Raw genomic sequence first — 17,025 nt, forward strand, 5'->3', positions numbered from 1 at the left:
CCCTATTCAATGTATGAATTCTCTCTGCTACATAATGTTTTACTAACTAAATTAAATGCTAAGGGCAATCACAAAGTTCTACGAGACACTAACAGTTTTATAGAACATTTAGCCTAATATTTAGTAAATATGAACATACCCACCAACACAAACACACACCAGTGCACATCCTTTACATAGGGCCATTCCAAATGCACCGTCCCAATAGAAGCTGTTCGAGGCAGTTCTGTTGATCACACTGCTAAGCAGGATCTCATTAACAGCTAAAGGAAGAGATCAGAGCTTTTCCCCCAGTTTCCAGATGAACAAAGCTTAATTGTAGGAAAAGAGGAGAAGACCCAGGGCTTTCAAAGGGAACTACATGAGAAGCATACCTAATTAATTTCATTCTATTTGGGTAGGTTAACCATGAATAATGACTCAAAACCTAAGTATATTTTTTCAAATCCTAAGAATATTTTTTTCAGTGGAGATCTATAAATACAATAAGCCCTGTAAAACCTAAAAAAAATTTAAAATTAATATAATAGTAATAATGTAACAAACATTATATATTATAGCACCTACTATGTGCTTGGCACTTGCTAAGTGCTTTATTTCATTTGATAGTCACAACCTGGAACTGAGATAAATAATTGTCCCAGGTCACACAGTTTGCTAGTGTCTTGAGGTTGGATCTAACCTTTGTTCTTCCAAGCTATAGATAAGTTTTTTAGAGACACAATTCATAGAGCACTGAACCTATCTTTAAAAAAAAATTAGATAAATAATGATATCTTAAATGTGTAAGTATCTATGGATCAATTAGCCCCAGGTTCAGAGAAGAAATACAAGAGGAGTAGATTCTTTAGTAACAGAAAAATGTATACTTAATAGGTGGGGTTTTTTCCCATTTCAGCTGGAGAGGCACCAGGAATACGAAAAGAAATGGCAGATGTTACTACTAAATTAGGTGAACCAGCTCAGCTCTCCTGCCAGATTGTTGGAAGACCCCTTCCAGATATTAAATGGTACCGCTTTGGCAAAGAGTTAGTACAAAGCCGAAAATACAAAATGTCATCAGATGGGCGCACTCATACTCTCACTGTAATGACAGAGGAACAAGAGGATGAAGGTGTCTATACCTGCACAGCTACCAATGAAGTTGGAGAGGTAGAAACTAGCAGCAAGCTACTCTTACAAGCAACTCCTCAGTTCCATCCTGGTTACCCCCTGAAAGAGAAATACTACGCAGCAGTGGGGTCTACTCTCCGTCTGCATGTTATGTACATTGGTCGCCCAGTACCTGCCATTACTTGGTTTCATGACAAGAAACCTCTGAAAAATTCAGAGACCGTTACCATTGAGAACACTGAGCACTATACTCATCTCATCATCAAGAATGTCCAGCGTAAGACCCATGCTGGGAAGTACAAAGTACAGCTGAGCAATGTTTACGGAACAGTTGATGCTATTCTTGATGTGGAAATACAAGGTATTTTATTTTTACTTTTTCCCCAAGGAGAAGAATATGTGGATTTTTTTTTATGAAACACTAAGGCACTGCTTTTGTAATCATTTATCTTGTTTTGTCATTAACAGATAAGCCAGACAAACCTACAGGTCCAATTGTGATCGAAGCACTGCTTAAGAACTCTGCTGTTATCAGTTGGAAGCCTCCTACAGATGATGGAGGATCATGGATAACTAACTATGTGGTTGAAAAATGTGAGGCAAAGGAAGATGCTCAGTGGCAGCTGGTATCTTCAGCCATTTCAGTAACAAGCTGCAGAATTGTTAACCTCACTGAAAATGCTGGCTATTATTTCCGAGTATCTGCTCAGAACACCTATGGCATCAGTGAACCTCTAGAGGTCTCATCAATTGTTGTTATCAAGACTGCATTTGGTAAGCAAGGCACCCAATATTCCCATTCTGGCATACCCCACTGCCATTCTAAAGGAAGATTAAAATGGAAATTAAGCTAATGATCTTTTTTGTGAAACTTTACATAATGATTTTGTGAATTTAAATTCATCTGCAAAAGGAAGGGAAAGAAATGTGTTTTGTATCCCTTTCTTATTCAAACAGACTAGAAATTCTTTTTTCTTTTCAATAAATCCTTGGAGTAAATTGTCAATTTGATTTTATCTGAAAAAAAATATTTTTATACAATGTCCCAACCTATGATATAAAACAACTACCATAATCAACAATAAGTATACATGGTTATCATTAAGTATTCATGATTCAAATCTTTTGTTTTTATCCAGAAAAGCCTGGCGCTCCTGGCAAACCAACTATAACTGCTCTTACAAAAGATTCCTGTGTTGTGGCTTGGAAGCCACCTTCCAGCGACGGTGGAGCAAAGATTAGAAATTACTATCTTGAGAAGCGTGAAAAGAAACAAAATAAGTGGATTGCTGTGACAACAGATGAAATTCGAGAAACCGTCTTTTCTGTACAAAACCTTATTGAAGGTCTTGAATATGAGTTCCGTGTGAAATGTGAAAACCTAGGCGGTGAAAGTGAATGGAGTGAAATATCAGAACCTGTCACTCCTAAATCTGATGTTCCAATACAAGCACCACACTTTAAAGATGAGCTGAGAAATCTAAATGTCAGATATAAGAGCAACGCAACATTGGTATGCAAAGTCACTGGTCATCCTAAGCCCATCGTCAAGTGGTACCGCCAGGGGAAAGAAATCCTTGCAGATGGAGAAAAGTATAGGATCCAAGAATTTAAGGGGGGATACCACCAGCTCATCATAGCAAATGTAACAGATGACGACGCCACTGTCTACCAAGTCAGAGCTACTAACCAGGGAGGCTCTGTGTCTGGCACGGCCTCCTTGGATGTTGAAGGTAATAATGCAGATGATGGACATGTGCTTGATATTGGAAAAAATTCATATTCTGGTTTTGTTCTAAGTAAATATTTGTTTGCTAATAACTAGAAATGTCTAAAAATATTTTTTTGTCCTTGTTTCTTCTGGTGCAGTTCCTGCAAAGATACACTTGCCTAAAAATCTTGAAGGCATGGGAGCCGTTCATGCTCTGCGGGGAGAGGTCGTCAGCATCAAGATTCCCTTCAGTGGCAAACCAGACCCGGTGATCACCTGGCAAAAAGGACAGGATCTCATTGACAACAATGGCCATTACCAAGTCATCGTCACCAGATCATTCACATCCCTTGTCTTTTCCAATGGAGTGGAAAGAAAAGATGCTGGCTTCTATGTTGTCTGTGCTAAAAACCGATTTGGGATCGATCAGAAGACAGTGGAATTGGATGTGGCTGATGTTCCGGATCCCCCCCGAGCTGTCAAAGTGAGCGATGTCTCAAGAGATTCAGTCAACCTAACCTGGACTGAGCCAGCTTCGGATGGTGGTAGCAAAATCACCAACTACATCATTGAAAAATGTGCCACTACAGCGGAGAGATGGCTCCGTGTGGGTCAAGCTCGGGAAGCCCGGTACACTGTCATTAACTTATTTGGTAAGACGAGTTACCAGTTCCGCGTAATAGCTGAAAATAAATTTGGTCTCAGCAAACCTTCTGAACCTACAGAACCCACCATTACCAAAGAAGATAAGACTAGAGTAATGAATTATGATGAAGAGGTGGATGAAACCCGAGAAGTCACCAAAACCAAGGCTTCTCACTCTTCCACCAAGGAACTCTATGACAGATACATGATTGCCGAAGATCTGGGGCGTGGACAGTTTGGAATTGTCCACCGCTGTGTGGAAACTTCTTCTAAGAAGACATACATGGCCAAGTTTGTCAAAGTTAAAGGAACCGACCAGGTTTTGGTAAAGAAAGAAATTTCTATTCTGAACATTGCTAGGCACAGGAATATCCTATACCTCCATGAATCCTTTGAAAGCATGGAAGAGTTGGTCATGATCTTTGAATTTATTTCAGGGCTTGATATCTTTGAAAGAATTAATACCAGTGCTTTTGAACTCAATGAAAGAGAAATTGTAAGCTATGTTCGCCAGGTCTGTGAAGCCCTGGAATTCTTACATAGTCACAATATCGGGCACTTTGACATTAGGCCAGACAATATCATTTACCAGACAAGAAGAAGCTCTGTCATTAAAATCATTGAATTTGGTCAAGCCAGGCAGTTAAAGCCAGGGGACAACTTTAGGCTTATGTTCACTGCTCCTGAATATTATGCACCTGAAGTACATCAACATGATGTTGTCAGTACAGCCACAGACATGTGGTCCCTTGGAACCCTGGTATATGTTCTGTTGAGTGGTATTAACCCATTCCTGGCTGAAACTAATCAACAGATGATTGAAAATATCATGAATGCCGAATACAGCTTTGATGAAGAAGCCTTCAAAGATATCAGCATTGAAGCCATGGACTTTGTTGATCGGCTCTTGGTGAAAGAAAGAAAATCTCGCATGACAGCTTCTGAGGCACTCAAGCATCCATGGCTAAAGCAGAGGATAGAGAACGTGAGCACTAAAGTCATCAGGACACTAAAACACAGGCGTTACTACCACACCCTGATAAAGAAAGACCTGAACATGGTTGTATCAGCAGCCCGAATCTCCTGCGGTGGAGCAATTAGATCTCAGAGAGGAGCGAGTGTTGCTAAAGTTAAAGTTGCCTCAATTGAAATTGGCCCTATTTCTGGGCAAATAATGCATGCCGTTGGAGAAGAAGGCGGGTGTGTAAGATATCAGTGCATCATCGAAAATTACGATGAATCTACACAGGTGACTTGGTACTTTGGCATAAGACAGCTGGAGAACAGTGAAAAATATGAAATCACCTACCAGGATGGACTAGCCACCCTGTACGTCAAAGACATTACTAAAGCAGATGATGGTACATACAGATGCAAGGTGAGCAATGACTACGGAGAAGATAGCTCCTATGCAGAGCTCTTTGTCAAAAATGTGAGAGAGTCTTATGACTATTACTGTCGTAGAACCGTAAAGAGAGTTAAAAGGAGGACAGATGCGCTGAGACTCCTGGAGAGGCCACCAGAATTCACTCTGCCTCTCTACAACCGGACTGCCTACATTGGTGAAAATGTCAGATTTGGCGTGACCATAACAGTTCATCCAGAACCCCGGGTGACCTGGTATAAATCAGGACAGAAAATCAAACCAGGAGATGATGACAAAAAGTATACGTTTGAGACTGACAAGGGTCTTTACCAACTAACAATCAACAGTGTAACTACAGATGATGATGCTGAATATTCTGTGGTAGCACGGAACAAGTACGGCGAAGACAGCTGTAAAGCGAAGCTGACTGTGACCCCACACCCACCAGCAGCAGACACTACCCTAAGGCCAATGTTCAAACGATTATTGGCAAACTCAGAGTGCCAGGAAGGCCAGAGTGTCTGCTTTGAAATTAGAGTTTCTGGCATCCCACCACCAACTTTAAAATGGGAGAAAGATGGTCAGCCTCTTTCCCTCGGTCCCAACATTGAAATCGTCCACGAAGGTTTGGACTATTATGCTTTGCATATCAGAGATACATTGCCAGATGACACGGGGTATTACAGAGTCACTGCTACCAACTCTGCCGGCTCGACGAGCTGCCAGGCTCACTTACAAGTAGAACGCCTGAAGTATGTCAAGCAAGAATACAAGACTCAAGAAGAGCGTGAAAGACATGTGCAAAAACAAATTGACAAGACACTAAGAATGGCTGAAATCCTTTCTGGTACTGATTCTGTGCCACTGACCCAAGTAGCACAAGAGGCACTAAGAGAAGCTGCCATACTTTACAAGCCTGCTGTAAGCACCAAGACCGTAAAAGGTGAATTTGAACTCTTAACAGAAGAAAAGAAGGAAGAAAGACGACTCCGCATGCCTTACGAAATACCAGAGCCACGCAGGTACAAACGCACCACCATTGAGGAAGACCAACACATTAAGCAGTTTGTGCCAATGTCTGACATGAAGTGGTACAAGAAGCTACGGGACCAATTTGAGATGCCTGGGAAGATTGACAGGATTGCACAGAAAAGGCCCAAACGTATTCGCCTTTCACGGTGGGAACAATTCTATGTGATGCCTCTTCCACGCATTACAGATCAGTACAGGCCTAAATGGCGCATACCCAAACTAACCCAAGATGACCTGGAGATAGTGAGACCAGCCCGCCGTCGGACGCCATCCCCTGATTATGACTATTACTATCGACCTAGAAGGAGGTCTCTTGGTGACCTTTCAGATGAGGAACTACTCCTTCCAATTGATGATTACTTAGCCATGAAAAGGACTGAAGAAGAAAGGCTGCGACTTGAAGAAGAACTTGAACTTGGCTTCTCTGCTTCCCCACCAAGCCGGAGTCCTCCCCAGTTTGAACTATCTAGTCTACGTTATTCTTCGCCAAGTGCTCACGTCAAGGTAGAAGAAACAAGAAAAGATTTCAGATACTCAACTTATCACATCCCATCTAAAGTGGAAACTGGCACGAGTTACATGGAATTACGTGAACGCCATGCCAGAGCTGCGTATAAACATCCTAAGCAGCGGCAAAGAATCATGGCTGAAAAAGAGGATGAGGAATTACTCCGTCCAGTTACAACAACCCAGCGGCTCTCAGAATATAAAAGTGAGCTGGACCATATGGCCAAGGAAGAAAAATCTAAAAAGAAAAGCAGAAGAGAAAGAGAAATAACCGAAATAACAGAAATTGAAGAAGAAATTGAAATTTCCAAACGTGCCCAAAGAGAGGCATCTTCATCTGTCTCTAGACTATTAGGAAGACGACGATCTCTTTCTCCAACTTATATTGAATTAATGCGACCAGTATCTGAATTAATCCGGCCACGCACACAACCACCTGAAGAATATGAAACTGAAAGAAGATCCCCAACGCCGGAGAGGACTCGGCCACGTTCTCCCAGCCCAGTGTCAAGTGAAAGATCCCTCTCGAGATTTGAGAGAACTGCAAGATTTGACATATTTTCCAGGTATGAGTCTATGAAGGCTGCATTAAAGACTCAGAAGACATCAGAACGAAAGTATGAAATCCTGAGCCAACAGCCTTTCACTTTGGATCATGCTCCTCGGATCACACTGAGAATGCGCTCTCATCGTGTCCCTTGTGGGCAAAATACCCGCTTCATCTTAAATGTTCAGTCTAAGCCAACTGCTGAAGTTAAATGGTACCACAATGGCGTAGAGCTCCAAGAGAGCAGCAAGATTCACTATACTAATACGAGTGGGGTTCTGACCTTAGAAATTCTGGACTGTCATATTGATGACAGTGGGACATACCGGGCTGTGTGCACTAATTACAAAGGAGAGGCTTCGGACTATGCGACGTTAGATGTCACTGGAGGCGATTACACGACCTACACTTCCCGACGTAAAGATGAGGAAGTACCAAGATCAGTTTTTCCTGAACTGACCAGAACAGAGGCCTATGCTGTTTCCTCATTTAAGAAAACCTCTGAGATGGAAGCCTCCTCATCTGTAAGGGAGGTCAAATCACAAATGACAGAGACCAGGGAAACTCTCACGTCACTTGAACATTATGCTTCGGCTGAAATGAAAGCCGCGGCATCCGAAGAAAGGTCAGTGGAGGAGAAAGCCTCACATAGAAAAATCAAGACAACCTTGGCAGCGAGGATTCTAACCAAACCGCGGTCCATCACTGTATATGAGGGTGAGTCTGCGAGATTTTCCTGTGACACTGATGGTGAACCAGTACCAACAGTTACATGGTTCCGCGCGGGTCAAGTAATCAGTTCTTCTGGGCGTCACCAGGTTACAACCACAAAGTACCATTCTACCTTTGAGATTTCTTCAGTCCAAGCTTCAGATGAAGGTAGCTACACTGTGGTGGTAGAAAACACTGAAGGAAAACAGGAAGCACAGTTTACTCTGACTGTTCAAAAGGCCAGGGTCCCTGAAAAGACAGTTACATCACCACCAAGAGTCAAGTCCCCCGAGCCACATGCAAAATCTCCAGAAGCAGTGAAATCGCCCAAGAGAGTAAAATCCCCAGAGCCAGTTATTTCTCCTTCTAAAACCACAGCACCGACAGAAACTAAACCAGAAACTAAACCCTCTCCAGCTGAGAAAGTACAGTTACCAGTCGCTGCTCCTCCTAAGATAGTTCAACCACTCAAAGTGGAAGCTTCTAAAGACACTGCAAAGCTCATGTGTGCAGTTGAAAGCAGTGTTTTAAGTGCCAAAGAGGTAGCATGGTATAAAGATGGCAAGAAATTGAAAGAAAATGGCCATTTCCAGTTTCATTATTCAGCAGATGGCACTTACGAACTCAAAATTCAAAACCTCACTGAAGCTGATCAAGGAGAATATGTCTGTGAAATTTCTGGTGAAAGTGGATCTTCTAAGACTAATTTCCAGTTTGTTGGCCAAGCCTTTAAGAGTATCCATGACCAATTGTCCAGAACTCTTGAGACCAAGACATCAGTTGAAAAAACTGTTGAGATGACAGACGCCAAGAAATCAATCCATAAAACTGCCGTGTCAGCAGAGACCAAGAAATCAGAAGAGAAAACTGCAGAGTCTGCAGAAATTAAGAAATCGGCTCAGAAAGTATCTGAGCCAACAGAAACCAAGAAAACAGAAAAGAAAGCTGCTGAACCAGTTCCTTCAAAGCCAGTAATTGTTACTGGTTTGCAAGATATGACCATATCTTCAAATACTGTTGCCAAGTTTTCAGTTAAAGCAACAGGAGAGCCTTGGCCCACTGTTACCTGGACTAAGGATGGAAAGGTAAAATTTCCTTAACCTTTGTATGTTATCTAAAAAATTCTATTTCTAAAACTAATTCACAGCATTAAAATCAAATGGCTCATATCTTGCAGGTTCTTGTACGGGGAGGAAAATATGAACTATCTGAAGACAAAGGAGGATTCTACTTAGAAATCCGTGAGACCAGTACTTCAGACAGTGGACTCTTTATGTGTACAATAACAAATTCAGCTGGATCTGTTTCCTCTAGCTGCAAATTAACAATAAAAGGTAGGTTTGCTTTTCTGTTGACAATTTTAAAAATTATATGAAAGGAATCATGTGATAAGAAAACATTTACTTTTTTAAAAAACAGATTTTTAAAACTGGATAAAGCAAAAACTGACCCAAATTCCCACAAGGTTTTTGCTGTAATCATTGTCATCCTCAAAAGTACTAAGTGCCTATCTGTACATGGTGCTTACAAAGATGCCACAGAGCCAGTTTCTGTCTTCAAGAAATGTGTATTATAATCATTGAGTCAAGGATTTTGTGTACTGGCCACAATTACTAGTTTTCTAGGGGCTTTTCAATTTTCTTGCTTTAATCCTTCCTTTAATGCACTACGGAAGGGAACCTTACTTGTGTATCATGAACTTCAATAGAAGCCTGTGCACTTTTCAAAATGTTTTTAAATGCATAAAGTAGTAAAATGTAAAGGATAATAAGTGAAACCCATTCTATTGAATTATAGTTATTTAAAATATTAAAAAGTTCACATGTTCCAGGGAACACTTTGCACCAAAACCTTCATTTAAGATACATCAATTTGTTCTCTATATCACATATGTTCCCTTCGAAAGGCATGTTATAAGTGATCAGAATTACACTTCACTGCAGTGACCTAGGTCCTATTTTATGCCCTCAATTTTGCAAGGTTCTTTAGCAATAATTATTTCACACAAGAATAAAGGATAAGGTCTGTTTCCAATTCCAGTGTAATACTGACAAAATAATTTTCTTTTCTAGATATTAAAGAGGAAGAAAAGAAAACTTCTATACAAAAGACCTCAGAAATAACCTCTCAGAAAAAAGCAGTTGCCCAAGAAGAAGTAGTCAAAAAGGCCACAGTTTCTGAAGAAACCCAAAAATCAGAAACAGTATCTCATGAGAAGTCATCCCTCAAGGAGGAATTTTCAAAAGCACTCATTTCTGAAGAAATCAAGAAAGCAGAAGCAGTCTCACTGGAAAAATCAGTTGTCCAAGAGGAAATTGTGAAAAAGAGTCAGGCATCAGAAGAAATCAGAGCTCATGCTGAAATTAAAGCATCTTCCACTCAGATGAGTGTATCTGAAGGTCAGAAAATTACTCTGAAAGCTAATATTGCTGATGCCTCTGAAATCAAGTGGGTACTGAATGGAGTGGAACTTACTAACTCGGAAGATTACAGATATGGAGTGTCTGGCAATGATCACACCTTAACCATCAAGAAAGCTAGCCACAGAGATGAAGGAATACTTACCTGCATAGGTAAAACCAGCCAAGGGATCATTAAGTGCCAATTTGATATGATGCTATGTCAAGAGCGCTTAGATGCCCCTGCCTTCATCACACAACCCAAGTCACAAAATGTGAATGAAGGGCAAAATGTCCTTTTCTCTTGTGAAATCAGTGGAGAGCCATCTCCTGAAATTGAGTGGTTTAAAAACAACGTGCCGGTAAGTTCTTTAAGGATGATCTATTTCTTGAGAATAAAAACCATCTTTATTTGTTCAAGATCTTTATAAAACATGTCTTTCTTTCTCAGATCTCTGTTTCTTCAAATGTCAGAGTAAGCCACTCCAAAAATGCTTATTCTCTTGAAATTCGAAATGCTACAGTAACTGACAGTGGAAAATACACAATCAAAGCCAAAAATTTCCATGGACAATGTTCTGCCACAGCATCCTTAACAGTATTCCGTAAGTGTGGGGATTTTGTTTTTTTATCAATGTCTTTCAATTCATCATACAGAGGAGTTTGTGTGTTCTAAGCTCGATTGTTGAATAATACCTGAGTTTTATGCATCATGTTTCAAAACCGAGTTTCCAGAAATCCTATATTGCAAGACTATTTGACATAATGATTTTCTCTTTTATCATTAATCAATTTTTTCCCCTAGTGATCCCTGGTATACTTGCACAAAATATAATGTGAACCTTTTAAGCATTCCTTTTTCCCTAGCTTGGAGGGATTGGGCTTGCTTTTTTGATGGACTCAATGTATGTGCTTATGCTTCGACAATTGCTAAAGTCCTTTGTTTTTCCATTTCGGTAAGTCAGTGTCTGATGTCACCAATTAACAGGATGCCATTTATGTTTCATTGTCTTTGCTACGCTCCACAGCTCTAGTTGAAGAACCTTCAAAAGAGGTAGTATTGAGGACAAGTGATGACACAAGCATGCAAGGAATTTTCTCTTCTCGTGACACAAGCATGCAAGGAATTATCTCTTCTCGTGACACAAGCATGCAAGGAATTATCTCTTCTCGTGACACAAGCTTGCAAGGAATTGTCTCTTCTCAATCAGTTCAAATGTCTGCCTCTAAGCAAGAGGCATCCTTCAGCAGTTTCAGCAGTAGCAGCGCTAGCAGCATGACTGAAATGAAATTTGCAAGCATGTCTGCCCAAAGCATGTCTTCCATGAAAGAGTCTTTTGTAGAGATGAGTTCCAGCAGTTCTATGGGGAAATCTAGTATGACACAACTGGAAAGTTCAACTAGTAAAATGCTTAAAGCAGGTATAAGAGGTGAGCAATAAAATTACTGGTAGAGGTAGAAAAATCTAGTGCCCTAGAATTATATTTGGTAGAGAGATACTCACTACTTTTAAACCAAAATAAACAAATCTTTTTCCTTCTTCATTAAAGGAATTCCACCTAAAATTGAAGCTCTTCCATCCGATATCAGCATTGATGAAGGCAAGGTTTTAACACTAGCCTGTGCTTTTACGGGAGAGCCTACTCCTGAAATAACATGGTCCTATGGTGGAAGAAAAATCCAAAATCAGGAACAACAAGGAAGGTTCCATATTGAAACTACCGACGACCTGACAACTCTGATCATCATGGATGTCCAAAAGAAAGATGGTGGACTTTATACCCTGAGCTTAGGGAATGAATTTGGATCTGACTCTGCCACTGTGAATATAAATATTCGATCAATTTAGAGAGCCTGTGCTCTTATATTTACACTTGACTTTTTGCAAGTGATTCATGGACTAAATATAACTTTTACATGGACTATAACTTTTACATGGACTATATATAACTTTCACATGGACTAAACTTGACTAAACATAACTTTCACATGGACTAAACTTTCTGATCTGTAAATATAAAAAAATATTTTTTTTATCGATCTGAATGAGACAAAGGCCAAAGCTATACATGATTTGCTGTCATTTGACTTAAGAACGTTATACATTTCTTATTGGCATGTACATACTGTATATAGCCGAAGTAACGGTTATCAAGTTTTGTACCATTTATTAGTGACATTTTACAATGCAATTTATGGAACTAACTGTTGGTAGGAGAAAGTTTCTCATGAAACGAATACCCTGCTCAACATTTAACTAATTTTGTGCCTCAACAAAGTGTTGATGTCTAAGAATGCCTCAGTGGGTAGAGAGACTCCCCACTGAAGATGCCCTTATACCTAAGAGATACCGTCACCCAATATATGCGCAAATATTTTCTGAATCAGAAATGTAAGGCATTGGTGTTGTTTACAAATACCCTCCTGTAAACTTCACTTGAATGTCTTACATTCCTTCTGATTATGTCACTCTCAGAATTTTCATTTATCTTACTTACCTATTGACCAGAACAAAGTGTAAACGGCCAACACTTTGTTCATTCCTCTGTACTGCTTCTGGCATGAGGACTGCCTGAATGTCTTGAAAAAGTAACATCTCCTGGCCATTCCCTCATTTAACAAAGATGTTCAGGCTTTCCAATGCAGAAGCAGTGCCCATTCCTGGAGGTTCCTAGAGTGCAGTAATTGTGTTTGTGTGGTAGTATTAGAATTATCTTACACCTAAAATTTGGGCAACTAAGCAATGAACCACAGCAAAGAAAACTGAAAACCAACGTAAGAAGCTGTTGTTAAACCAATAAGCAATGCCCTCAACCTCAATTTGATGTTGTTCTTTTCAATTAGAAATAAATTATCGCTAATTGTAATTGTTGAACCTCCCGGACAAGTAGCATTAAAATAAAGCATGTTATCTGCACCTCAGAATATGTGGTTGTTATTTGCTTTTGCTAGTGAGAGTAAGGGGTGATTTGCAAAACAAAGCAAATAATTTGCCTCAACAAAACTCACCTTAATCAGTTACAGCCCTTTAAGCAAACACTCTGTGTACAACATACTTAATAAAGGTAAATAAAGCCTAATACAGACCTAATAGTTTGATACCTAATAACTCTACAGAGGATTACTGGGTTGACAGATTGAATGGCCAGTTTAAACTGGCCAGTTTTTCTTGTAATAACAAGCTGTTTGAGAATAAAGAAAAGGCACACAAAAATCAAAGGGCCTACTATCTGCCTGGCATTGTGCTGAGCACTAAGGATCCAAAGAAAGTCAAAAATCAGCCCCAAATATCAAAGAACTCACAGTCAGCATACAAAAAACTATGCATAAGTAAGCTATATGGAGAATAAATTGGAAATAAAGACACTACCATTAAGGGGGAATGGGAAAGATTTCCTGTAGAAGATGGGATTTTAACTGAGATTTGAAATAAGCTAGGGAAGTCAGGAGACTGAGATAAGGAGAAATTATTAACCGTACATAAGCTAAAAGTTCTTAGATTTGAATATCTCACTTTGAATACTAGATTTGCTCTAAACAAAATACAGAAGTTCAATAATCATCAATGATCATGAAAACCTTTACTAATTGACCACTTAGCTACTTGGGAGGATGGAAGTATAAAAATTTTATCATAGTTCATTCAATTCATAAAGTCAGAAATTTAAAATGATTCAGTCTTTCCTTAGCAGACCCACACTGAACAAAGCCAAAAGCAATCCCTGATTGTCTAGAGGAAGGTTTTATGCATGTATTCATTCATATATTCATTCAACAATTGACAACAATTGACTACCATGGAGGAAGGAATCAGATGATTCAGTTCTAGCCTGCAAAGAATCTAGTAGAGGAAATAAGACACATTCAATTCAGCAACAAAATAGTAGGTGCCTACTAAGGGGATGCAAAATACAAACAACTACAAGATAATACACACGATGGGCCAGAAAAAGAGGTACAAATATCTGTGGTACAAAGGGAGTGAGGAATTTCTTCTCTCAGGCCCATAACAGAAAGATTCCTCTGGAAGTAACTTTTGAGTAGGATTTTTGAAGGACGGATAACATTTCAACAGTAGAAATGCCAGACGGTGGCTTAAGCTCTAAGAAAAGATGAAACAATATATCTTTGGAGAAAGTACTAAGTTACAGCATATAAAGATGCTACATAAAATAGTAGTGGAATAAAACAGAAAAGACAGTTTGAGCCACGTGATTAAAGAGTTTATAATTTAGTAGATAACAAAGGAACATTAAAAGATTTTTGAGCAGGGGAGATATGCCCAGAGCCCTACTTTAGAAAGAGTCATCTAGAAGAAGCACATGGAGGGAATATTTGGAAGGAAAACATCTGAAGATAGGGAAATCAGGAAATTAATGCAATGGTACAGCTAGGGGACAACTGCTCAGAATGCTGGTATTGGAATTAGGAAGCCCATGTCTGGTGTCTGTGTGACCATCTAATCCATCTGAGCCTCTTTCCTCACAATAGATAATTCTCAGGGCCCTTCCAGACTTAAGTCTAAGATCTGGTGTTTGTTAGTCACCAGAATGAATTCTAAAATCTGAACTAGTTTTAGAAAGAAATTTATTGTCATTTGGAAGAGAGGGGGGGGGAAGCAAGAGGGAAAGGGAAAAGGAGGGAGACACAGGCAAATCATGAGAGTCTGTTATATAGAGTTTGAGCATTTGTCTGACTGGGCCCACATAAGCGATAAGTGGTTGTTCAATCATCTGAGTTGCTTGGGACCCCGTTTTCTTGGCAAAGATACTAGAGTGGTTTGCTGTGTCTTTCTCCAGCTCATTTTACAGATAAGTAAACTGAGGCAAACAGGGATAAGTGACTTGCCCAGGGTCACACAACTACTAAATGTCTGAGGAACTCAGGAAGAAGAGTCTTACTCTATCCAATGTACCACCAACTGCCCTATTAAAAGTCTAGGCTCCTGGATAATAATAAAAAGAACACTGGGAGGAAGGAGAGCAGCGCAGGGGCGGTCACAAAATGAAATAGGGATGAAATAAAGCAAAGTAAAGGGCACGATTCAGCACATGACACCTAAGATGTCAGGGGTGGAACATAAGGTCCTTTCCTCAGAAGGCGACACTGGGTAGCTGATTGTGAGATGCTCCTACAAAGTGTCTGGGGATGCTTTTATCTCCCTGGGCCCCCCAGGTCCTAAGGTGGACGTATGTGCTGTCCATTCTGTCTCCCACTGCAGCTCTGCCCACGTTCTCTCTCTGATCTTCAGTATGGTAGTAAGAAAATACACTAGCTTGTAAAAAAAAAAAAAAAAAAAAAGACCTGGGTTCAAATTACTCACCCCCCCCACCCTTGATTTCCTCATCTGTAAAATGGAGATAGGAGGTAGCGAGGTGGCTCAATGGACAGAGTATTGGGCCCGAGTCCACATCTAGGCCTCAGACACTTACCAGCTGTGTGAGCCTGGGTAAGTCATTTAGCCTCAGCTTTAATCCAATGGAGAGGAAAAGGGCAACCACCCGGGGGTCTTTGTCAAGACAACCCTGAGGATGTCACAGTCTAACTGAACAATGGCAGAGAATACACTTTAGCCTCCAGGACTAATACATTATCTTGAATGTCCTCAGAGTGCCTTAAAGCCATGAAATGCTACATAAATGTAAACTTTTATTTCCCATACTCTCAGAGGAACAGATTGGGATACCAGATGTCAGATGTTACCAGAAGGGCCTGGGAGCATACTGTCATTTTGATTGAAGGATTTGGTGGCAAGGGGAATACCTTGGAGAGAAAATCTCACTGCTTAGAGGGACTGTACCCAGAACTCTATCTTTCCTCATTTACTCTCCCAGTTTCCCTTAATTCTCAAATAAACTCTCACTTTCTGCAAGAAGCTTTTCTCACTTCTCCCTAACCTTAGTGCCTTCCTTCTGCAGCCGCCTCCAATTTACCCTGTATACATCTTATTTGTACACAGTAGCCCTCCTTTCTATCCCCGGGTTAGCCCACTGCCCTGCAAATAGGTAGTCCTCAATACAGGTTTCTTGACCTAACTGCCCCACCTCTTTCTCATCTCCCCACAAGTGCCCCAGAAATTTACAGAGTAAATAGCAGATTCGCTCCTAAATAAAGGTTTCAAAATGACCTTAGGACCAAGGAAGGTGGGAGAGAAATCCCAGCCTGGCCGGAATTCCAGGAAAATCAAAGCCCACCCCTGAAACAAGAGGCCCCAGGAAACTGAAATCTGGAAAGGAGAAGCCTTCATCAGTGCTCAGGAGCATGAGCTTGGAGCTGATCACCTACCTATAAACACTGATTAAATGCCTACCATGTGCCAAGCACTCCTTGAGAAAAGATGAGGAAGGGGGGAGAGGGGGAAGAGGGGGAGGGGGTAAAAGCTCTGGAAAAGCTTACAAAATTAAATAAGGTCAAGGCTGTCCCAAGGAAATAAAACTTATCCTTAACACAGTCGTAGGGTGGCAGCAGATCACTGCACCAGGCTTGGCACGGGAGCAGATTATACAATGGCAACCAACTAAACCAATCCCAACAACTTTGGAGAAAGGGGCAATCCTTGGGGTGGGAATCACCAAGGTAGAGTATGAAGCATGAGAACACTATGGATTTTAACTGAAAAAATATATCTCAGAATCCAAGTTGAAAAGGAATAGTCCAATTCACATCTAAGCAATAATTCCTTCTACAATATCCCCAAATAGCACCTCTTCTTGAGGGCAATCAAGGACTTCCAGAGGCAGCACATTACAATCTCCCCGCTTCAAAATGGGGCCACTTGAGGATGGGCTTTTTGGGTGGTGGGTCTTTTGTTGCTGGGTTGATTTTTTTTGTCTATCTTTGTGTTCCCCAATTATTAGATGCATAATAAATGCTTCTGATTGATTGATCTGTGAGCTCTATTGTTGGAAAGTTTTTTCTTATATCAAGTCTAAGTCTGCCTCTCTGTGACTTCTAAACAAGGCTTTTCCATATGCTGGGCTAGAGGTGGTTTCCA

General features: G+C 40.4%; 1 protein-coding gene across 1 annotated transcript in view; it reads left to right on the plus strand.

The window, feature by feature from the left end:
• Positions 1–12,953, plus strand: part of TTN (titin) — a 322,669-nt gene extending 309,716 nt beyond the window's left edge. The window contains 9 exon segments of the mRNA XM_074302990.1: positions 899–1,474; positions 1,582–1,887; positions 2,253–2,846; positions 2,983–8,717; positions 8,810–8,966; positions 9,705–10,393; positions 10,483–10,636; positions 11,060–11,461; positions 11,582–12,953. Of these exon segments, the coding sequence (XP_074159091.1) occupies positions 899–1,474; positions 1,582–1,887; positions 2,253–2,846; positions 2,983–8,717; positions 8,810–8,966; positions 9,705–10,393; positions 10,483–10,636; positions 11,060–11,461; positions 11,582–11,880 (8,912 nt within the window). The 3' untranslated portion in view covers positions 11,881–12,953.
• The last annotated feature ends 4,072 nt before the right edge of the window (positions 12,954–17,025 follow it).

This window comes from Sminthopsis crassicaudata, chromosome 3 (genome assembly GCF_048593235.1).
Source record: "Sminthopsis crassicaudata isolate SCR6 chromosome 3, ASM4859323v1, whole genome shotgun sequence".
Classification (NCBI taxonomy): Eukaryota; Metazoa; Chordata; class Mammalia; order Dasyuromorphia; family Dasyuridae; genus Sminthopsis; species Sminthopsis crassicaudata.